The sequence below is a fragment of the Marmota flaviventris genome, chromosome 11 (genome assembly GCF_047511675.1).
Source record: "Marmota flaviventris isolate mMarFla1 chromosome 11, mMarFla1.hap1, whole genome shotgun sequence".
NCBI lineage: Eukaryota > Metazoa > Chordata > Mammalia > Rodentia > Sciuridae > Marmota > Marmota flaviventris.
Window position 1 is genome coordinate 51,674,056 of NC_092508.1, and position 25,499 is coordinate 51,699,554.

The 25,499-nt window shown below is 34.8% G+C and overlaps 1 protein-coding gene across 1 annotated transcript in view; it reads left to right on the top strand.

The window, feature by feature from the left end:
• Cerkl (CERK like autophagy regulator) overlaps window positions 1-25,499 on the top strand; it is a 109,245-nt gene that overhangs the window by 35,255 nt on the left and 48,491 nt on the right. Inside the window, 1 exon segment of the mRNA XM_071619009.1 lies at window positions 8,548-8,790. Coding sequence (XP_071475110.1) covers window positions 8,548-8,790 — 243 coding nt within the window.

Consider the following 25,499-nt stretch of genomic DNA (forward strand, 5'->3'; position numbering starts at 1 on the left):
TCAAATTTTATTCCATACTTCTTACCAGGAAAGGTGGGTTTTAGCATTAAGATAAAAGTAAAGTGATATTTAAAATGTATGCCTTAAAATAAGTGTTTTTTGAACTTGGCTTTTAATCTGCAGTCTGTGTATGTGAAGTCATACATGGAAATGTATCTTCTGCCTACAATTATGAGAGCATTTGCCAGTGGCAGAAACCAGTACTATAACAGAGTTGGCTGGCATGAGATAGCAGTTATCCTGTGGAAGGAAATTTAAGCAGAGATAGAAGACCTAACATTTTTTTCAGTATTTAGAAATAGTTTTATTTGTAAAAGGTGGGTTTTAAATTCATTTGGAGCACAGAATGAGTCTTACTTATTCTTAAAGTAATACTGAAAACGGGCATAGATAAGTGGCCAATTTTTATAGACCCAGAACAAAGACTTCTCTTATGGTTTCTTTCCCCCCCACCTCTAATTATTTTGTCCTAAATATTTATGTATTTTAGGAGTGTCCATAGAGTAAGTGTTTTGAAGTGAGGGTTGGAGAGAAATAATGGCCTCCTTAGATTTTTAGTTTATCTTATCTGATGCTCTCCAAAACCTTCATCCTTTGCAGAGGTTGGCCTGTGGCTTCCACCAAGAAACCAGAAGAACCTCTTTCAAGCCTAGGAAGCCAGTTGTTCTGCTACCCCCACAGAGTTCAAATAGCCTAGGAATTTCAAAAACAGAGACACAAACACAGCAAAGCACCTTCTAGTCTGATGACTGATTAAACAATATTTAGGTCCAGACCTTTAAGTGAAACCATTTTTAGTTGAAGTTCACATAATTCTAACAAGTTTTTGTCTCTGAAGTGAGAAAAATTTTCCTTAAAAATAATGTTATATGCACCTTCACTTTAGGCCATAATTATATTAAAAAATCAAGTGAATCCTGTGAGTAGAAAAGGATAGATTTAGTGATAGAACATAAATGATTAACATTACTGAAATGAGTAAGAGATCAGAATTTATATGAAAGATATTTACACCTGAGAAATTTACATAGCTGCTGAGAAAAAGAGTACCAAGGAACATTTGTCTATTACTAGACATTTGTAAAACCTTTTTCCTTCACAAGTCATTTATACTTATTTTCATTTCAGACAAAAACTAAACCTTCTCAATCTGTAGTTCTTCCCCTTAGTTTCTTCTTTTCACATTGGCAAAAGACCAATTATGTGAAAAATTCAGATTTTAATCTGCAAGCAAATGCAAGGGAATAGATTAGAAGTCTCAGCAGAGAAAAGAGGAAGTGCCACTCAGATCCATGCAGGGATTTTTAGAATTTCACTGCTGGCTGCTCCTGGTTGCTACAGTCTAACCCACTTTTTCCTTGAGGGATATAATTCAGTGTCTGATGAAACTCTACTCAGTTAATTTATACATTTGGTGCCTTGCTGTTTTCTTAAGGACTGACTGACCTACTGTTTTGAGTAGATTTAAAAAGGGATAATTTCACTTGTAAGTAGACTCTAAGTAAAGTCTAACTCATAGAAGGAAAGAGTTGGAATGGCATTACCAGGACCTGGGAGAAGGAGAGGCACTGGGGAGATGTTGGTTAAAGGGTATATAAGCTTCACTGAGGATAAATGAGTTCTGGGTCTATTGTATAAAAAGTTGACTGTAGTTAATGTATTGTATTCCTGAAAATTGCCACAAGATTAGATTTGAAATGTTCTCACAACAACAGAAATAATTCAGCTTGATTTAATCATTTTACTTCTTACACATGTTTCAGAATATCACATTGTATACCATGAATATATACATTTTTTTTTAATGTGTCATTCATACATTAGTAAAAGCAGGAAAAAAAGAAATCTAATGAAAAGCATTCTAAAAGCAACAGTTGGATATTGGTCTAGATCAGATCAATAAATTCTTGAAGGAGAGGCATAAATAGTTTTGTTTTAATAACATGGTCCTTCCTTATTAATCTTATTTTTAATTTTTATAATTATTGTTCCCATCAATCCAAATATTAGAGTGAAGTGAACCAGATGAAAAATAAACACTTTCTACAAAGTTCTAGAAAAAAGCAAAAATAAGTCAGTAATAATCTAAATGGTGATAGTGAGGGATTAGCTGGATAGTGGCTTGAGGGAACTTTCTAGAATAATGAAAAAAATAATTTTATTGAGATAATGATTGTAAGTGTATATATTTGACAAAATTCAAACTATAACCTTAAAATATCTGCATTTGATTGTAATGAACTTGTGCCTTAATAACCAGCAGGAATGATGAAAGGGCCCATGAGTGTTTCCTTGAAGAAAGTCCCTATTGTCAGCCCAGCATTGTAGAAAACTTGTAAGGTCAGCCAAAATGCCTGGGTTCAAATCTTGGCCCTGCCCCTGTCATAAGTATAGCCTTGGATAGTTACTTCAATTCCATCTTGAGTTTCTTCCTTTTCAGGAAAATATAAATACTAAATAGGATTGCTATAAGGTTTAAAGGAGATGATGCATGTAAAGTACTTAGGGTATTGTCTGGCTAATAGCATGTGCTCATTAAATATCAGCTACCCTTCTTAGGGAATGGGATTTTTTAGATAAAAACAAAATGATCAGAAACAATTTTAGGATGAGCAATTACAACTAATCATAAGTACTTCATTGTAAAAATAAATTTACGTCAGCAAAATTAAACACAGTCTCATTAGTTTATCAAGTTCTCTCATGCACATTAATATTTATATGCATATAAAATGTATTACTCTTATGTTTTGTATTCAATATATAGAATAGTAATGGAAATGTGTTATGCTATTTTGGATACTTTTCTACAAGTAATGCATTTTAATTGATCTGTAGCATTCCGTTATATAAATATATTTTATAGAACCAGTACTTACGGCACATTTAGGTTGTTTTCAAATTTTGCCCAAATAATGCTTGGGTAAGCTTTCTTTTAGCTAATTTTGCGTATTACTTATTCCCTTCTGGTAAATTCCTCGAAGTAAATTGCTGGACCAAAACCATGCATTTTAAAGCATTTTTTATTTTCTATATTCAAATATGTTATGTTGATTATTGGAAGAGAAAATTATAGAAGTTTATAAGAAAAATCTAACCTCACATTCTCTATCTCATATCTCCCTCCCACCTTCTTTCTCGCTCTCTCACTGTCTCTCAAAAGAAAATTATAGAGGTTTATAAGAAATCTAACTTTGTATTCCTTTCTCCCCCTTCTCCTCTCCCTCTCCCTCCCCATGTCTCCCACTGGGATTTGAATGCAGTGTCTGATACATGATAGGAAAAGCTCCATCACTGAGCTACATTGCTTAAAAGCTACATTTCTCTCTTTTAATAGGTTGTCAATGTTAAATTTGTTGTGTAATTTTGCTTAGATTTCTTTTTAAAAATCTCTCGAATGAGAGTGTGATCAAATCCCTCAGACTGCTTTTATAACTTTTATTCCATTTATTCATTTCTCTTAGCATGAATGCTTTTCCAGATCAGCATACAGAGCTCACACTGGCTCATTTGAGTTACAGAAGACGACTATGATTTCTTCAACCATCCTCCCATTGAAGGACACAAATGTTTCTTTAAATATTTTTGCTATCATAAATGTTGCTGCAATTAACATTTTGAAATCTTTTGATACATATTCCCAACTTGTTATTCAGCAGTTACCATTTTTCATTCCTAGCAGCACTGGGACTGCTTCCCTTTAGCTGTACCATCATTGAGCCTTATTTTTGATCTCATGCCAATCTAAAAGGCAAAAAGTGGTATCTTGTTGTTTTAATTTGCATTTCTTTGATTACTAATTAGGTTGAACTTTTTCATATGTTCATTGGTAAATTTGCATTTCTTCTTTTGTGAAATGCCTGCTTGGGTCTTTTATGTGCTTCTCCATTAAAGTGTTCTTTTCTTGATTAAATAGATTATATAATCATCATGTGTTGCAAGTATTTCTGTTCATTTGGCCTTTGCTTGTGACTCCCTTTTATGGGTCTTTAGGACTTTGTAGGCATTGAATAATTTTTATGTTAATTATCTTGATCTTGGAATGTCTGCCTTTGCTGTTATGCTTAGGGCTTTTTTATTATGGTTATATAAATTTCTATTCTGGAAATATTGGTGCTTATTATGAGATGGGGCTCTATTTTTTCTTTTCAAAAAATTAAATCAGTTTTAAAGCACCTTTCACTTTTTCCCAGTGAGCTTAGATTCTACCATAACACATTAGAGAATTTTAAAAATCATATAAATGTTTCTCTGGTCCATTCATTTCTCTACTTAAAGATGTTTTTAATTATCATAACTTTATAAAATATACTTGACAGGGCATGATCTTCCATTCATTATTTTTACAACATTTTTTTTTTTTAGTTAATGTAAGACATTTATTCCAAGAGAATTTGCAAATCACTTGATCAGGTTCCTTGTTCCTCCTTACATCAAAGAATATACCATTAAGATTTTGATTGAAGTTGTATTATAGTTAATAATGAGGTTTCTGTCATATAAAACATGTAATCTTGGAACTTAATACATCTCCATTTAATTCTTTATTCTTAGTAAATTATAAATGGCTTTTCCCCCATTCAAGTCCAGCATCATTTTGCCAATTTATTCCTAAGTATGATATGCTAATGGATATGGTATCTCTTTATATCCATTATGTCTCCTTGAGTATAGACACATTTGTAACGAGCTTCCTTACTGAATATTTTTATTAGGTCTAATGATTAAGTTGACTCTTTTGGTTTTTACAAATATATTGTGATATAGTTACAATTTCAGCTTCCTCTCCCTCTACCACCAATTATTGTCTTTTATTTCATTTTCCTTATGGCATTGGCTAGAATGTCTAGAGTAATTGGGAACAGTGAAGATGATTCTATAGGTATTCTATTAGGTATTCTTATTTCTGGAAATTCCTCTGTTTTTTATTGTCATGTGATATTGGCTGTTGGTCAATATCTTTAAAATTTCAATTTTCTAAGAGGTTTTAAATTGGAATAGTTATTGAATTATTTGTTAGCCAAAATGAAGCACATGCATATGAAATAATTACAGACTACACTACAGAACTTCAAATTAAAAGTAAAGAGTTTATTTTGTCCCAATTTTTCTTTCCCTCAATGGCTGCTTTTTCTTTTACTTTTCTTCCTTCTTTCCTTCCTCTGTGTTCTTACTTGTTGTATGTTTTCCCACATAAAATGAAATTTATATGTGACACAAATTGTTGTAAAATCAGCCTAGAAGTTATTACCAACATAATGTGTATAAAGGGTTTAATTTTTAGATTATTTAAAGGATTTCTGCAAGTGACTAAAAAATAGACAAATAGAAGTAGGGCAAAGCACATATAGAGGCAACTCTTGAGAAACTAAAATGGAAAGCACATGAAAAGATGTTCAGCTTTGCTAATTGCTTGATTTTTTAAAAGAATATCCACAGATATAGCCAAAATCAAGTTTATTTAGGCAGGAATATGGTGCAGCTTATCTACACATCCAGCTGTGTGAAGCAGACACCCAGCAACACCCCCATACTCAGACAAACTTCCCCAGCTTCACAGGACACTGTTTACCACATACTTCTTTATATACTACAGAGTGAGGAGTTTCCAGGACCTTGGACAAACCTGCTCCATTCATTGTTGAGAGTACTGGAAGCGGGTAAGATATCACTGGACTTTCTCAAGTGTTCTGTGAGGGAGGCCACAGGCCTACCGGTTCGGAAGCATCTCACATTATGATCAGAATGGAGAGAGAGAGAGAGAGAGAGAGAGAGAGAGAGAGAGAGAGAGAGAGAGAGAGAGAGAGACTGACTCTGCTTGCATATATAAAATATATACCCCAAAGGCACACCCCTAATGACCTACCTCCTCCAGCCACATCCTACTCACCTTCAGTTACCACTCAGTTGATCACTGATTTGTGTTAATGCTATCATAAACCAATCATTTCACTTCTAAATATTCTTTCATTGTCTCACAGATGAGCTTTTGGGGACACCTCACATTCAAATCATAGCAATATTACTGACTTATTGTGAATGAGTTAGGTATCATACTCCTCTGGCCAGCTTTTCTAATATATTCTTCCTTATTAGAACTGGGACTCCTTAAAAAACTCAGATGAACTTGAAACCCTATGCTGTTATAAGAGGCTATTTTCAGAGATAGGTTACCAAGGTGCTCAACTGGAGAGACTTACACTGATCAGTGGGTGATATTAAGAGGGAACCAAAAATTTTAGTTAATTGGAACATTATCTGAAAAAGGACTTAACTTCATAATATGATTAAAGGGCACAAATGATCTAAAATATGCTAAAGCAGTGTTTTCAAAGTGTGTTCCAGGGACTTTTTCGGGGATTAGTAAAGTCAAAGCTGTTTTTATCATATTACTAAGAATATGTTTGCAATAGTCACTCATTGTCTCCCAAGGGTACAGTAGAATTCTGCAGAGATGAATATGTCTAACATCGTTGCCCTGTAGGAGTGTATGAATTGTTTTCTTGTTCTTTGAAAAAAAATCTCAATTTCAATTTCTAGTACAACAAATACAGATACTTATAACCTACACAAACAAGTTATCTGGGGTTCTTCATTCTTTAAGAGTACAAAGGGCTTCTGAGACTGATAGCTTGAGAACTGTACTAGAGAAAAGTCAATCTTACAATACAGATTAATTGATTAGTATTTATAGAAAAGGGAAGTCAGGGTGAATCATTCAATTCATAAAGGTATAAAAAGGTTTTGGCTCAAATACGTGCACTCCTTTGGTTAAAGTGATTATAATAATAGTGATGATTATTTTCTGAGATTACGAAATGTTTTGCTACACAAAGAAAAGCCTGCTGAATTAATATGTTGGGGGTCTTGTGTCACCGAAGGATGGAAGTGGATTATAATCAGAGCTGAAACCTGAACTTTCTAGAGAATGTCAGGCCTGAAAAATGGACTTTGAGTTCCCCCTATCCTACTAAACAATAGGATAATCTTTGAGTGAAGGTTTTTCTATTCCTTTCTATTTTAGTGGTACCTGTGCTTCATTATCAATCAGGCTATGATTTACAGAATGATTAGAGAAGGCCAAAAACTCCCAGAAATATGCAGACAATGAGTATCTTGGAGTGCCTCAAAGTCCTCACTCCAGTCTGAGGACAATTGCATACTTCAAGGAATGAAGAAGCTGAGACATAGCCTCTACTTTCTATTGTTTCATCTGGTTTTTATTTTTTATTCATTACTTTTTCTATTGTGGGACACATATTTTGCATACCTAGTTATGTGAAGTTGGATGAAAGATATTACAAAACTTGTGGGACATTGTTACATTTCTATGAATATTCTAGTGCTTTGTAAGTTACTTGGAAGCAGAGTAATGCTTTTGCAGCTTGTTTTTTAGGCTTGTTAGGTGGCAGCCTTTGGTCAACTCACTGATGGGATAATATTCTTCTAAATATTCTCCCCAATCTCCCGTGAATTTCTGTGATTTTCCACTTTGGCTGGTTGGATGCCTATGTGATCTGAACACTGTTCTCATAGTCCTGTGAGTGGTTCTTTCCCTGGCCTCACGTGTTGACCAATACTTGCTGAAGACTTGACACCTCTACAGATCTTAAGTGCTCTCTGTGAAGCCTTTTCCTTTCTGGTAATTAGCCTTATGAATCCTTGTCACCTTGACATCTTGGACCCCTAATTCCCTCTCAACCAAGAAAGACCACTAGGGTTCCCCTGCCTCCATTGTGTCCTGGACACACTCTCCTGTAGTAGGTTGGGGCAATCATGTGGTGCATTTTGTTTGTCTTCTCTTAGGGACCACTGTCCTCCTTTGTCACCTGAGGTCCAGTGTCTTGAACACTGCTTCTTCAGGTATCCTGTGTGGTTTTGTGGTGTTTCAGGTAGAAGTTATAAACAGTCCATGTCATTCCATGTTGATCAGAAGCAAAAGTTTTGAAAGTTGCTCACACACACACACACACACACACACACACCACTTTAAAAATAAAGTCTGATTGTGGTTAAGTTTTTTGAGTGCTTTTCTAGATTGGCAGGAATTCCTATGTTTCCTATTGACAATAATCATACATGTTCATCCTTTTTGCACATGTGTTACTTTTCCAGGAGGGTACATTTCCTTTTCTTTAAGATTGCCTTCAATAAGTTGGCATAACTCACTTCTGTGAGTGAATTCTGTGGTTTTTTTTTTTGTTTTTTTTTTTTTTTTTTGCATTAGTTTGTCACAAAAGAGCCCCTTGCATGATATTAATTTATTACTACAGTGTTGCTCAAAATTCTTCATACATTAAATGTTCTGATTCTGAATATTGTAGGCCTCGTGTGGCAGAAATGCCCTTCATTCATCCTATTTTTCCCCCTCATTTTGGAAAATAGATCCATTTTTCTTTTCTTCCCTTCCTGTCTCATGCAGGGACAGACGCAAAGGGAAACCACATAATTAAAAATGATAAAGATTTTCTGGGTCTTAACTATTGTGCATACATAGAAGATATGGATGTAATGGTTTTGATTGAAGAAAATAAATTTTCTTTTCAGGTAATTATAAATTTGATTTGCTATGTAAAGAAGAATCTCTTGAGCTCAAAAACATATTCTCTGTGAAGCTGAAGCGGCGTTGCTCTGCTAAGCAGCCAAGAAGTGGGACTTTACTAGGCATCACACTTTTCTTCTGCCTGAAAAAGGAACAGAACAAATTAAAAGATTCCACCCTTGATCTTATTAATTTAAGTGAAGACCACTGCGATGTATGGTTTAGACAGTTAAAGAAAATTTTGGCAGGTAAGTACTCCTGGGAGTTGTTTTTTTGTTTGTTTGTTTGGTTTTTTTTTAGTTGTAGATGGACATAATACCTTTATTTTATTTATTTATAAATGGTGCTGAGGATTGAATCCAGTGCCTCACATATGCCAAATGAATGTTCTACCACTGAGCCACAACCCCAACCCCATCCTGGGAGTTTTGTCTATTTGATGTAGATTATGAATATACACATGTTATATTTATGGGTACAAACAACACTTGATTCTGTTGATGGCATCTTACCATTCCTAGTATGTTGAGTGTGTTTATCATAAGAGGGCATTGAATTTTGTCAAGTGTTTATTTCTACATCAACTGAGATGATTATCTTTTTCCCCTTTATTCTGTTCATGTGGTATATTACACTGATTTTTCATGTATTTAACCATCCTTGCATTCTAGGAACAAATCCCAATTTGTCTTAGTGAATAAGCTTTTAATGTGCTTTGAATTTTTTTCGTTCAAATTTTATTAAGGATTTTTACATCAACGTTCATAAAGGATATTGATGTGTAGTTCTTTTTTAGTATCTTTGTCTGGATTTGGCATCAGGTTAATGCTGGCCCCATGGAATGAGCTAGGCATTGGCTCTTGAGTGACCACATTCACAAAGAAGCTTCTATAATCTGAAATAACAGTTTTTAAATAATTTTGTTCACTTTCAAGTTACTTTTAGAAGCGTATTTTTATATTCACATCTTTCAGCTTATTTTAGAACTGTTTTCTTCTAGGCACATGTTGATAGCATAGTTTGTATTGATGCCTTTGGCATTTGAAAATAAGAACGTTTTGAAGATAATCTTTAAGGAACTTTACTTTTTACTGTGTCAATTGAGACTTGTCTATCTTAGGGTAGATTTTTCTGAAGGTGAACATCTAAGAACATGCTTATTAGAATATATCTCATAGATGGACACTGTATCTGAAATTTCTAAATGACACTTTTATATTTTGCACACTAAACAAAATAATAAATACAATGCAATTTGGATTTTTAAATTTTGGATTTTTAAATATTATCTAGTTAAAATATAATCTGATTTTTAGGGTTGATTTATTTTTTTTTGTCCTCATAGGTTGGAAAATATTGCTTAATTTCCTTTTAGCCCACTTTTTTCCTTTTTGCCAGATTGACCAGGGTAGTGGCAGCTGGTATTGCTGATGGTTTAGTTTGGGCTTGGATGACTCAGGAGAAAGATGGGTGCCAGATAACGAGCATGCACACAGAGATGTCAGAAATATTCAGGTCCAACATCTATGATCAACATCATGAGGACCCATGTTGGTCACTGGCAGGCCACTGCTAAGGTTATACCCATAGAAGATGCCAATAAGCTGACATGACTGCATTAAAACTGGAAAACTTTGCTGCTAAGTAGCCCCATCCTTCCTCATTATCCCCTTTGGGATCTTCAAAGAGACCTGATTCTTTCAAGAGGGCAGGAACCCACAGAGGCCATAATTTAGTTCATTCCTGAAAATGGAGAAAAATCAGTGTAATTAACTAAAAGCATTCCACTTTAACTGTGGGACTTTTACACTGTTATTTCAAATTCATGTGAAAAGATAAAAGGTTAAAAATGAAAATGAATCATTTCAATTACATTTATTAACATGGCTAGGTATTCATTGGACTTGCATGGTCTGTAAAAGAAGCATCAAACTCTTCCTCACTCTGAAATCCTGATAAATCTCCCAGAGAGCTTATAAAAAGATGGCTAAAGCAACTTCTTTAATATATCTCACCAATAAAGCCAAAAGCAAGTAGCAGAAGATATCACAACAAAGCTCAATTCAGTAAAAGCAATTTTATAGGAGTGTGCCTAGCCATAAGCAAACAAAACAGCCCCTGATACACTGTCCAGATATTCATCTTAATGATGTTTTGGTTTAATTTAATGTTAAAATCTAGACAGATTACAGAGATCACTAAACAACTTATTATCTAGGCTATCATCCTTTGGGGATATTACTTCTTGTACTTTTGATTTTGATAAGAGTTGGAGACAGTAAAATATATAAGGTCATAATCTCTGCATTGGTCCTGGAGTAGAGTTAATTTGCTGATTAAAAGCAAATAGACTGACTTTTAAAACCAAGCAGTGCAAACAAACAACACAGGATTGAAATATTCTAATGAAAATGAAAACCAAGACTATCTGAATAAATGACTGTCTCATCTCTACATCCAAGGGACAGGGAGTCCTTAAAGGAGGGGTCAACTCATCTCCACTCAAAAGCAGTTCTGGGTCAACTTCATTGTGCACAAGTGAACAGCTGAAGCACCAAGACTCTCTGCCACTCATTATATTATATTGGTACTTCCTTTTTAAGATTTTATCCTCAGTTTTTCTTGCTATTTCTTTCATGTTCATATCCATGAACTCCAGGTGTTTATTAAAGTGCCTATCATCTGACAGTCAAATATAACTGGATCAAACCTCTTTCCCTTAGCGAAGGAAGCCCTGAGTCCTTCTCAGTCTGAGATAGGGCTATTGCGTACCTTTACCTGGTCTTCTCTGGCTCTGCTTTCCAAGGAGTTGGGTCTCCGTTTGTATTATCTCCCCCTCTTATATCCACTGTCCCTGTTATTTGATAACAGTGCATCAGATTTAGCAAATGGTGATTGATCAGTGTTTAGCCATCCCTGCCCCCTGAAAGAATTCCTCATCTAAATAATTAGTGTTTAGAGCTAACCTAAATTTAGGAGATGATGAATTTTATACCACAAAAAATATATATTTGATTCACAGTGAAATATTAGGCAATTCTATTTTAGGTACAAAGACCTTGTTTTTAACTGTTTTTTTTTTTTTCTGATGAAATCAACAGGTTGTTTTAAAAAATTGCATTGACTTATTTTGGTTTTTATCTTTATGTAGCAAAGAGATTTTTTTTTCCTTCCAGCCTTTATATCTTATCCCTTTTTTACTCCAAATATGAAAAACATGAAGAAGGAAGGCCTTCAAACCTCAAGGGGTTGGTCTTTTAGTCTAATTAGTGTAACACTAATTTTAGCATAATTTAGATATTATGAGTCATTTTCAAATATGCACATTTTCTCTTTGAATCAGAGCAATGAATAGGATGTGATGAATTTTTAAGAAAACAGACTGGCGGTACTGGGGGGGGCGACAAAACAACTCTCAAACACTTGTGATTTTAAGACTTAATTGACAAAAGGTGACCAGATAATTGTAGGTTTATAAATATAAAACAATCTTAGAAGTCTATTTTTACCAGAAAACAAGTTGGCTCCTTTCATGTTCAACAATTCTGAGTGCAATTGAGTACAGCATCTTTTTTTTTATTCTTAATAATAGAAAAGTCATCATAACTTTATGACAAGTGGGCAATAGAGGTTCATTCATCCAACACACATTTTGTATTAGACTCTGTGTTAAGAGTTGGAAATACAAAAATGAAGATGTACTCCTATATAGAACTCTAATTCTATACTCCTGTATAGAACTCTTTTGCCCTGGATACAGAATAGACAATTCATTGTATTTAAAAATGTATTAAGGGCAACAATGATGATATGAACAATTGAATAGGGACCACAACAATTGATTATTGATTTAGAGATTCAAAAATTTTTTAAGTAGTTTAGATTATGTAGTTGTGTGGTGAAAGCAATTGAACATAGTCTTTCTACTTTTTTATATACCTGTGATGCAAAGATAAATATGCATAGATTTTAAATATAGCAAGAGTGTACAGTAGGTAGGTTGACTTTTATCCATTTAGTGTATGAGCCAGTTTCTGCATATTTGAGTTTCCTAGAAATGGTGACTTATGAGCTCCTCTGAACACTGAACCAAGCTTTTTCTTAGAAACAATTACCTAAATGTTAATGGATATTCATAGGCTTTCTGGCAGGCACCCTGTATGGGAATAAAGAACACAGTATCCTGCAGGTGATATTTAGGGTCCTCAGAACTTGGCAGAAGTTGAAGAGAGAAATGAAACAAAACAATGGCAAAAGAAAACAAGAGCTCTAAAGGATTTGCTCAAGTGACTTGGAGAATAAAGATGAAGTTTATTGTAAAACACAGTTGATTCAAAAGAAAAATATTCTAGTCTTGGCCCAATGGGATGTACTACATGATGCAACTGGGGATGATGAACCACGGAGCACTTTGAGAGGAATTTATGAAGAAGGGGAGAAGAGTTGATGGAAATAGATGAAATCACAAAAGCAAGTAGTATAGATTTTTTTTTTAAAGCAGAGTATTACATACAAAATCTTGGGGACATGCTTATATATTAAAATACAGAAGAAAAAAGAGGAAAAAACTGAAAAAATGGTAAAAAAAAAAATTGAAGAACCCTTTTAGCATAAGACTGTTGAGTTTTTCAAAATGGATGAAGGACCTAGGAATTAGACCAGAGATTCTATACCTACTAGAAGAAAATGTACGCCCAATTCTCCATCATGTCAGCTTAGAAACCAATTATCTCAACAAGATTCCTAAAGCGCAAGAAGCAAAATCAAGAATCAATAAACTAAAAAGCTTCACAGCAAAGGGAAAAATCAAGAACCTGAACAAAGAGATTACAGAATGGGAGAAAATCTTTCAAACCCATACTTCAGAGCATTTATCTCCAGGATATATAAATAACTCAAAAAACTTAACATCAAAACCCCAAATAACCCAATCAATAAATGGGCAAAGCAACTGAACAGGTACTTCAAGAAGAAATACAAATGATCCAAAAAAAAATATATGAAAAAAATATTCAGGGGCTGGAGTGATGGCTCAGTGGTGGAGTGCTCACCTAGCATGCATGAGGCACTGGGTTCGATCCTCGGCACCACATAAAAACAAATTAATGTATCTACCTAAAACTAAAGATATATAAATAAATAAATATTTTTAAAAAATGTTCAACATCTCTAGCAATTAGAGAAATGCAAATTAAAACTACACTGAGATTTCTTTGCATTCTAGTCATAATGGCATTTATTAAGAATATTAGTGACAATAAATGTTGTCAAGGATGTGAGGAAAATGATACACTCATATATTGCTGGTGGGATTGCAAACTGTGCAACAACTCTGGAAAGTAGTATGGAGATTCCTCAGAAAACTTGGAATGAAACCACTATTTCACCCAGTTATCCCACTCCTTGATATATATCCAAAGGAGTTTAAAATCAGCATACTACAGGGGCTGGGGTTGTGGTTCAGTGGTAGAGCAATTTCGTAGCACAGGTGAGGCCCTGGGTTCGATCCTCAGCACCACATAAAAATAATAAATAAGTAAAATAAAGGTATTGTGTCCAACTACAACTAAAAAATAAAAATAAATACTAAAAAAAAAATAAGCATACTACAGTGACTCAGCCACATTAATTTTTATACCAGCACAATTCACAATAACTAACCTCTGGAACACACCTAGGTACCCTTCAACAGATGAGTAGATAAAGAAAATGTGGTTTATATACACAATGGAATATTATTTATCCATAAAAAGAATGACTTTTTCTGGTATATGGATGGATCGGGTGACTATTATGCTAAGTAAAATAAGCCAATCCTAAAAAAAAAAAAAAAAGTTGAATGTCTTTAATATGTGGATGCTACACACAACAAGGAAAGAGAGGGAGAATAGAAGTTCATTGGATTAGACCTATGGGAATGAAGGGAAGGAAGGGGAATGAGAATACGAAAGACAGTAGAATGAATCAGAGATAACTTTCCTATGTTCACATATGAATACATGACCAGTGTAATTCCACATCATGTACGACCACAGGAAGGGGAAGTTAGCCAGGCGTGGTGGCACACACCTGTAATCCCAGTGTTTCTGGAGGCTGAGACAGGAGGATCACGAGTTCAAAGCCAGCCTCAGCAATGGCGCGGCGCTTAGCAACTCAGTGAGACCCTGTCTCTAAATATAATACATAATAGGGCTGGAAAGTATCCTGGTACCATAAAAAAGGGGGGAGGGAGGAGGTATACGCCATGTATATATAATATGTCGAAATACACTCTAGTGTCATGCATATCTAAAAAGAACAAATTTTAAAAGCCACAGCTGAGAAAACAGCCATGTTCTAGAATAAAATCACCATAGTGTATTATAGAAGAATCCTTATTGATTGAGTGTATTTGCAATATAATGTGCTAAATTCATTGGTCAAGAGTGACATTACAAGACTGCTGTGTTGGTTCCTAGTAGCCAAGTGAGTATTGAGCAATAGAGTATATATGTACATTAAAAAAAAAAAAAAACTGTTGAGTTTTGTTTAGATTTTTCTAATTTTAACTAAATGTAATAGTTACCCAGAGACAAGTAACAAAGTATTTTTAATACACATTTGGAAGAGTTATTTCTGATGTCATATTTTTGTTTCATTTCTAAATGCTAATTTCTTTTTCTTTTTTTTAACTTGTTCTAATTAGTTATACATGACAGTAGAATTCATTTTGACACATTGTACACAAATAGAAGGTAACTTCTCATTCCTCTGGCTATACATGGTGCAGAGTCACACCAATAGTGTAATCATACATGCATAGAGGGTAATGCAAGCCAGATGTATTTAATTCATTTTGTTCTTGTAATGTAGCCTACTCTTCTATATCAAAAAACTCAATCAGCTTTGAAATATAAAGCATAAAGGAAATGGGAAAGTTATTTGTTTTTCTTTCCAAAGATGTTTCTCTAGCTTGTCATTAGATGTCAAATCTGTGTTCTATGATGTCGGACTCAATAGGATGCTCTCTCCTTGAGAACAAAGATCACGGCTTCTTAAAACATTGATTTTGTTTAATACTTACATTGTAATGTACAAGAAAATTATAGTAATTTTTTTTTGTTTTTGTCAAAGTTGTATCATTGATTAAATTAACAAGGAAGAATTTTTCTTAGCAGGACAATGGAATAATGTGACACTCTGACTTAAATATGCTGCCAAGCGATGTGCTTACAGGAAAAGATAAATTGGAAATCAATATTGTAATGATTACTTTTAAATGAGCAGTTGTTATATGTCAAAAGAATGGTAGCTTCAGACATTTGGTTGTACCTTATTTGAATTGTCAGGGCTTGTCTCTTAGGGACAAGTTATTTTCTGCAAGGATGTTATATTTGAACTACAAGTAGTTTTTCTTTTGAAGATTTGAAAATGAAATTTATGACTCTGGTATTTTACCAGCTGAGTTGGACATTTAAGTGAAATGTTTCATTTTTAAATATGTTTTTATGATAAGTATATATATATATATTAATGTGGAAACTGAGTAAATATTTCTTTGATCATGTGATGTCCACCTCTTGCAGTAACTCAAAACAGTGGTCTGTGGAGTGTGACCACTGGACCTCCCAGGACTTGCTTTTGCAGTGTAGGCTGTTCATCTACCACTCACTCTTGAGCTAATTGATTCATATTTCCTATTTAGTGGGGTTTGAATGTGGCTTTATTTGAATACACCTCCCCAAAACTAAAGCACTTGAAAATCTCAGATTAAGTCATCCTAAGAATGCCAACCTGTTAGCTTATTATAACCTGTTAAGCCTTTTTATTTACCAGTAGGCATATAGAGACCTCCAAGTCTTCTAATTACCCAAATGCACACTTTTGGCAACTCCATCATTGACACCAGCAGAGAATGTCTATATAATTTTATTCTTTTCAATATATGTTTATTCTTATAAATATATGTTTAAATGTGTTTTTTCTATAATTTTACAAAATATTGCTTATAAACCAATTTGCAAATAAGAAACCTACATTTCCTTAAACCACTACTGAAATTGAATTTAAAAATTTTATTCAGTAATTTTTTTTTCCTTTGAATTTTCCATCGCTTTCTGAACTGGACAGAAAAAAAAACAGTGAAATTAAACTAGTTTCTATTAAATTCTGACTACTAGCACCACTTTACTTTTCCAAAGTTATCAAAATATTAAAAACCTCTAATATTATAAAATTTGTGGTATAACATATACTTATCTAAAGTATAAAAATATGGAAACATAGTTGTCATGTGAAATTTGCTTAATAAAGGAATAGGAAGAAATTTCTCTTTCTGATGAACCTAGAGCATGCTAGTTTGACACTGTGACCCATTTCCATTTCAGCAATTAGCAGTATGAGAAATTCACCAAATGAAGAATCTGCAGACACAGCAAACAGTAGCATTAGTTCCCTGAGAACTTCATGTAATAGGAAAAGGGGAAAAGAAGAGAATATGAAATAAGTACATTTTTAAATGATCAAACAAAAAGAGAAATTGAAAATATAAAATAGGGTACTATTGAAAAATTTTTTTTCTTTTACTGTGACATACATATGAATTACTTTTATTAAAAATTCTTCCTTCTCAGGACTTTGCCATTCCTGACAGTTTTGAGAGGTTCTGACTGATATAGGTCTGGGAGGGCACCAGTCATTAATTCCTTTAGAAGACCCCTCAGTGAGTGTGAAGTGTTGCAGGGCCATGAGCCACGGAGATTGATTGTTTCAGCCAACACATTTTGATTTAACAAACATGTAGAAACCTGCATGCCACAGTCACCAAAGACACTTGCTGGTAGGTTGTAGAACATTTTATTTCCTCATCATTTGACATGTTTTTAAAGGTCAACCAGTACCCATTCCTGACAGAGTCATATAAGGTTGTCACTTGTTTCCCAAGACTTTCCTATTTGTCTGTTTAAGAAGATTCTGGTAGAGGCTGAAAGAACTCACCAGGGGTTTCCTTATTTTTTTTCCCCCTAGCATCAGCTCTGACTCACAGCTACTACCCTTTTAGTGGGTAGCAAGCTCTAATTTGTCTTCTAGAAGCTACACATTTTATTGATACTTGGGATTAGTGACACTGGGCAGTTTTGCCAAGGGCTTCTCACCAGCCTCTGTAGCATTTTTATCCTGATAAAGGACTATATTTTTGTATGTAATTGATTATAATTATATTGAAAAGAATAATGGGTATGTCATACAAGAAAAAATATTCCTGCTTCAGTCATTAACAGAGTATCTTGAGAATAGAAGTGGAGTGCGTTCATTCTCAAATATGTTATTTTCAAATCTTTTCCTAGAAAGAGGCCCTTTTGACTATGTTTTTTGTATAACTGAACTTCTTTGAAGTACTAATTTAGTAGACTTTCTCAGATCTTGTCATGCGATTATATTCAAAGTGCTAAATGAAGATTCTCTAAATGTTTCCAGTAGAGTGTTGAATTAAGTTTTCATGCTGTTAAATAAATTAGTTATAATTTCTTCTTTTACCGAATATTAAAGAAGTCATCATTTTAAGAATTTAAATCCTAATGATAATGGCTGACATTTATTAAGCGTTTACTATGTGCCAGACACTTCCGTAAGCAACTTTTATGAATTATCTCATTAAATCCTCATAATAGCATCAAGAATTACAAATATGTTCTCATATAAAAATGGGAACAAAATTACTTACTTTATGAGTTTTGTTGTGGAGTTTGAGAAATTGAAATAATGCATGACTGGTAATAGTGAAATTAAATTATAATTATCTCATAAGAATAATTTTCTTATTTGATAAGAAAACTACAATAATTTTTTAAAAACTAAAGTCTAAAATAGTTTTAAAATTGTTAATCTAAGGTTTAACAGCTAGTAGGTGGTGTAGGAACTTGGTGCAAATCCATATATATATAAAAATCCAGAGCACACTTAACCAATGTGTCATTCCTGCCAGGGTGGTGGTCTACTCTACAACAGTTCCATCACATTCATGGTACTATTTAGATTCTACCCTAAAAAATAGACTTCATGAACTTGTCAGGTAGCATGTACCTCATCCTGTTTGAAGAGTATTCCTCTCATGTTCTTTTCCCAACATTGTGATTTAGAACTCCATTGTGATTTAGAACTTGGAGCAGGCAACATGTGGGCAATAAGTAGCATAGTGTGTTTCTAGATACTTATACAAATGTCTCACCATGACTGTCACTGTTAAGATTTCTCAAACCCCTTGCATGAATGTCTTGGGCATTATGTAAGAGATGACAGACATTTCTTTGTTAACCTAAAGGAATTTTAAAAGCCATGTAAAAACACTGGTTTATGACTGGTTTTATATTTATCAGAGTTTCCTAAACAAAATACAAATGCTATAAGTTGATAGGAGAGATTCAAACATGAATCAATCCTTACATGAGAGTATAATGCATCCTCACTTTTCACTGCAAATAAATGAAAAGCAATAAAGCAGCATTTTCCCAGTGTGTGTAAGTAGGAAATACATATTTCATATTAAATATCAAATTATTAAGCCCCTTGGCATCATTAGACTACCGTGTGGTGTTTATGTAGATATTGTATGTAACTTCAGGAATTTTATTACACTTATTTATTGGTGTCCTAGGTAGGTAGTTGAATATTTGCAATGGCTACACATTGTAGTACTGTTATAATAGTGATTTTCGGCAATTTTTTTCTTTATCATCAAAGACAAAAACCATCTTCATTTTGTTAAAAAAAACCTTAAGTGGAAAATTGTGCATTTTGAAAATGCTAATTTTGTTTCTACTAGTCATACACCACAGTTTTGTTTTGTTTTTTCCAAAGAAAAGAGGAGAGACAGATAAAGCCTGTTTGTATGTTTCAGGTTCCAGGGCCCTTTGCAGTTTCTAATGCCAGGCTGTGTTCTCTGGTTCCTCAATACCTTCCTATATGTTAATTCAGTTCATATCATGAAGTCAGCTGACTGGAGAGAGAGAGACCACAAAGATGAATCTAATATCCTGCATTTGTGGATGGGAGTATCTGGAACTAGAATAAAAGAGTAGTTTTAGGAAGGAAGATGAGGAGTTCTCCTTTTATATAAGATGAGTTAGTGTTTCCTTGGGGTTATAAAGGAAATTTTGAGAAGCACATAAACCTGCTCTAGCTGGCTCCTACATTCTTTCAACCTGTTTCCAGTAATTTGGGGATATTTCTCCAGACTGTTAAAGTTTGCATCTTGAATAGCTCCCCAGAGTCCATGTGTTAGAGATTTGGTTGGCAGCTTGGTGCCATGGGAAGGTGTCAAAACTGTAAAAGGTGGAGCCTAGTGGGAGCTTTTAGGTCATTGGGGGCATTGCCTCAGGGAAATATGAGATCTTGATCTTTTGCTCTCTTCTTTTTGCATTGGGCCATGAAATAAATGGGCTTCTTCTGCCACACATTTCTGCCATGATATATTGTGCCCCCACACATACAAAACAACCGGGTCAATTGGTCATGGACTGAAACTTCCGAAACTATCCTGGAATAAATTCATCTAATTTACAAGTTTCTTATCTTTGGTATTTTGTTTCAGTGACAAAAATCTGACTAACAGAGAAAATGGGTACTGAGGGTAGAATTGTTGCTGTAAGTATACATGATGGTGAGGAAAAGCCTTTAGAATCAGGAATCATAAAGACCACAACCATCACAGGCTCAGAGAACTTTTGGGCAGAATCTTTTGAGAAGTGAGCCTTATGGTTCCCTTCTTGCCCAGGACTGCTGAAGCAAGCAATACACTGAGGTCACTGTAGTCATGGTTCAAATGGACCCAGGTATGGCTCTGTGCTGATGGTAGACCTTTGCACTGTTTATGTGCTGCTGCTGGTTTGCAAACTCACGGAATGCAAGAGGCTTCCACCAAGATTTCAGCAGAAAGCCTAGGAGGCCAGGAGATGTGTGACAGGGTCAGACCTTAACAGGGTGATGCATAGAGCTGTAAGAGTAAAGCTGTAGTGGAGACCCCAAGAAGCTGGAGCTGCCAGAAACATGTAATATGTCCAAGGGAAGCTGCAGATAAAGGTAAAACCTGATGGAGAGAAAGGCCTTCAGGCCTGCTGCAGTGAAGTAGTAGGGTGGGGGCTACCCAAGCCTTTGGAAGCCCACATGTTGCCACAGTGTGCCCCAACTGCCAGAACTGGAGACTAAGGATTTAATGTTTTCCCTGCTGGATTTTAATTTTTGGTCTGATTCCTCATTACTTCCTGTTTCACCTTTTTGGAGTAGGAATATTTATGGTGCCATAATTTCTTGAATGTTTATGACTTTCTTTTTGATATTTGCAGGGGCTCATAACTAAATTTGCCATGAATCTCAGAGGACTCTTTGAACTAGGACTTTAGTCTTCATTTGGATAGTGAAGACTTTGGGACTGTTGGGGATGGATGTATTTTGCATAGTGAAATGGACATGATTCTTGGGGACCATGTGAAATGCTATATTTTGGCTCTAGAATGTCTCCCAAAAGCCTATGAGTTAAGTCCTTGGTCCCCAGAAGGCTATTGGAAGATGGTGGAAATTTAAGAGATAGAGCCTAATGGGAGGTTTTAAGTCATTTCAGGGATGCCCTCAAAGAGGATTATGGGAACATGTTCTTTTCCACTTTCTTTTTTTTCACACCTGGCCATGAGATGAATTGGTGAAGAATTTGATGTGTAATATATATATATATAAATGTAGATAAAATAAAATATTCTTTGGAAACTGAGGATGTAGCTCATTGTACTTGCCAAGCATGTGCAAGGCCCAATGTTCAATGCCAGCACTGACATGATAGACTATGCTACCGGAGGCCCAAAGAAGAAAGGTCAATTGGTCATGAACCAAAAACTCCAAAATCATGAGCCAAAATAAACCTTCCCTACCCCAGCCCCAGAATCCATTATTACTCCCTAAGGAGTTTCTTTTGGTGGGGAATGGTATTGGGAAATCAATATTTGTGAGTTAGGTATGCTCATTTTCTTAGAATGTCATAAATTTTATGTTCTTGCAGCAGATAGAATTAGGAAATAGTTATTAGAAATCATGAGTTTACATTGATATCTCTAATTTCTGTACTATTCTGAAAGTGACTTTCTGGGTTAAATGTTAAATACATTGGATATATATTAAATATTGACAAATTCTCTTCTGAGGGATTTATTTTACATGTTTATTAGCAATGTTTGAAAGTGTCTTTACTCACAGTCTCAATAATAGTCTATTCATGTACCAATGTCTAGAGAGACTGTGTAGCATTGTAATATTTGGTAGAAATAGTTCCTCTCAGTTTTTTTAGTGCTTTATGCTCATTTTTGCAGGTTAATTTATTTATTTTACTTATATATGACAGTGAAATGTATTATGATTCTTATTACACACATAGAGCATAATTTTTCATATCTCTGGTATACATAGTATATTCACACCAATTCATTTATTCATATCTATACAGTTAATTTTTTTATATACTTCAGTATCAACTTATCTAGATCTAGAAACAAAACTTGATATTTTAATTGAGAGCACATCACACTTGGAAACTTAGGAAGAACCAATTTCTTAATGTTGAGACTATCTTGCCAAAGTCAATAGCTATCTTTCCTTTTTGTACAATTCTACTTTTGCATACTCATGGTGTTTTATAATTTTCCTCATGTATAATTGTATATTGTTAGGCTTATCCACAAATATTTTATGTTTTTTAGCATTTTACTTTGTAAATGGAGTTTTCTCTTTCATCGTACTTTCTAGTTGGTCATTATGTATAGATGAAGGCAATTGAATTTCCTATGTTATATGCTATAAAGTTGCTTAATAATTTGATATCATCATTGGTCTCTAAGATTTTCCAGGTATACCGTTGTCATTTATACATAGGAATGCCTTACTTCTTTTAAGCTCTTACAGCTGTCACTATAACAGAACACCTGAGGTAATCAAAGATAAAAATAAAGAAAAAAATTTATTCTGGTTCACTGTTTTGGAGGTTTCAGTCTATGATCAGTTGGCTCCATCACCAATCCATAGCGAGGCATCAGGGGGAGCATGTAGCAGAGCAAAATTGCTCATCTCCTGGAGAGGGAGCAAAAAAGGGAGAAAGGAGGTTTCTGGAGTCTTAAAATCCCCTTGAAGGGCACTCCCCCAATGACCTAAAGACCTCTTAAAAGACCCATCCTCTTAAAGGTTCCCCCACCTCCCAATAGTGCCACCCTGAACACTAGTCCTTTAACACATGGGTTTGCCAAACCTTCAGTGGCATAAGAAGTATCTTTGAGGATAATAAAAATCCTTGCCTTCTTCTTGTGAACAAGTAAGTGGTAATACTGCTAGTGTTTCTGCATTGAGTTTATGTGGTGTGGGCTGCGGAACAAACTGCATTTCCATTCACACTACTGTAATCTGTTCCTTCCTGTTATCTTGAGAGTTGACCACCTGCTCCAGCAGTGGATGTTGAATTTGTCAAATGTGTGCTTTGGTTCTCTTCCTCAGGGTTAGGTATCAATTCTGTACTTGCTTCGCTAATAAGTGCTTGGAAGTTCTCCTTTGTTTTTATGCTCTGGATCAGTTTTATAGCCTTGAGGAAATCCGTGTTCCCAAGGTTCACCACAGTACTCCTGCAGAACCATCTCTGCCAGGTTCTTTCTGTATACGGTAGATTTTTTTTTTAACTTATTCTGTTTGTTTTATGAAAACTGATCTTTTTAAGGTACCTTGTCAACTCATGTAAGTTATAGAACCTTAATTTTCTTTTGTTTTAAGTTTCCCTTATCAATAGAAATTTCCCCTTATCAATTATTATGTTGCATGTTTGTTCTTCTCCCTTTTTTATTGATCAACTGAGTTAATGGCTTATCTATTTTTCCTCCAATACTAGAACTTTTTAGTTATTAATGAATGGATAACCTGTTGTTAATTTCTTTTTTTTTCTTGTTTCAGATTTTTAAAAAATTTTTATTGTTGGTTGTTCAAAACATTACATAGTTCTTGACATATCATATTTCACATATTTGATTCAAGTGGGTTATGAACTCCCATTTTTACCCCGTATACAGATTGCAGAATCCCATCGGTTACACATCCACTGTTTTACATATTGCCATACTAGTGTCTGTTGTATTCTGCTGCCTTTCCTATCCTCTACTATTCCCCCTCCCCTCCCTTCCCCTCCCCTCCCATCTTCTCTCTCTACCCCATCTATTATAATTCATTTCTCCCCCTTGTTTTTTTTCCCTTTCCTTTCACTTCCTCTTGTATATAATTTTGTATAACAATGAGGGTCTCCTTCTATTTCCATGCAATTACCCTTCTGTCTCCCTTTCCCTCCCACCTCTCATCCCTGTTTAATGGTAATCTTCTCATGCTCTTCCTCCCTACTGTGTTCTTAGTTGCTCTCCTTATATCAAATAAGACATTTGGCATTTGTTTTTTAGGGATTGGCTAGCTTCACTTAGCATAATCTGCTCTAATGCCATCCATTTCACTGCAAATTCCATGATTTTGTCATTTTTTAATGCAGAGTAATACTCCATTGTGTATAAATGCCACATTTTTTGTATCCATTCATCTATTGAAGGGCATCTAGGTTGGTTCCACAGTCTAGTTATTGTGAATTGTGCTGCTATGAACATCTATGTAGCAGTGTCCCTGTAGTATGCTCTTTTTAGGTCTTTAGGGAATAGACCGAGAAGGGGAATAGCTGGGTCGAATGGTGGTTCCATTCCCAGCTTTCCAAGAAATCTCCATACTGCTTTCCAAATTGGCCGCACAAATTTGCAGTCCCACCAGCAATGTACAAGAGTACCCTTTTCCCCACATCCTCGCCAGCACTTGTTGTTGTTTGACTTCATAATGGCTGCCAATCTAACTGGAGTGAGATGGTATCTTAGGGTGGTTTTGATTTGCATTTCTTTAACTGCTAGAGATGGTGAGCATTTTTTCATGTACTTATTGATTGATTGTATGTCCTCCTCTGAGAAGTGTCTGTTCAGGTCCTTGGCCCATTTGTTGATTGGGTTATTTGTTTTCTTATTGTTTAATTTTTTGAGTTCTTTGTATACTCTGGATATTAGGGCTTTATCTGAAGTGTGAGGAGTAAAAATTTGTTCCCAGGATGTAGGCTCCCTATTTACCTCTCTTATTGTTTCTCTTGCTGAGAAAAAACTTTTTAGTTTGAGGAAGTCCCATTTGTTGATTCTAGTTATTAACTCTTGTGCTATGGGTGTCCTATTAAGGAATTTGGAGCCCGACCCCACAATATGTAGATCGGAGCCAACTTTTTCTTCTATCAGACGCAGTGTCTCTGATTTGATATCAAGCTCCTTGATCCATTTTGAGTTAACTTTTGTGCATGGTGAGAGAAAGGGATTCAGTTTCATTTTGTTGCATATGGATTTCCAGTTTTCCCAGCACCATTTGTTGAAGATGCTATCCTTCCTCCATTGCATGCTTTTAGCCCCTTTATCAAATATAAGATAGTTGTAGTTTTGTGGATTGGTTTCTGTGTCCTCTATTCTGTACCATTGGTCCACCCGCCTGTTTTGGTACCAGTACCATGCTGTTTTTGTTACTATTGCTCTGTAGTATAGTTTGAGGTCTGGTATCGCTATACCGCCTGATTCACACTTCCTGCTTAGAGTTGTTTTTGCTATTCTGGGTCTTTTATTTTTCCATATGAATTTCATAATTGCTTTATCTATTTCTACAAGAAATGCTGTTGGGATTTTGATTGGCATTGCATTGAACCTATAGAGAACTTTTGGTAGTATCGCCATTTTGATGATGTTAGTTCTGCCTATTCATGAACAGGGTATATTTTTCCATCTTCTAAGATCTTCTTCTATTTCTCTCTTTAGGGTTCTGTAGTTTTCATTGTATAAGTCTTTCACCTCTCTTGTTAGGTTGATTCCTAAGTATTTTATTTTTTTTGAGGATATTGTGAATG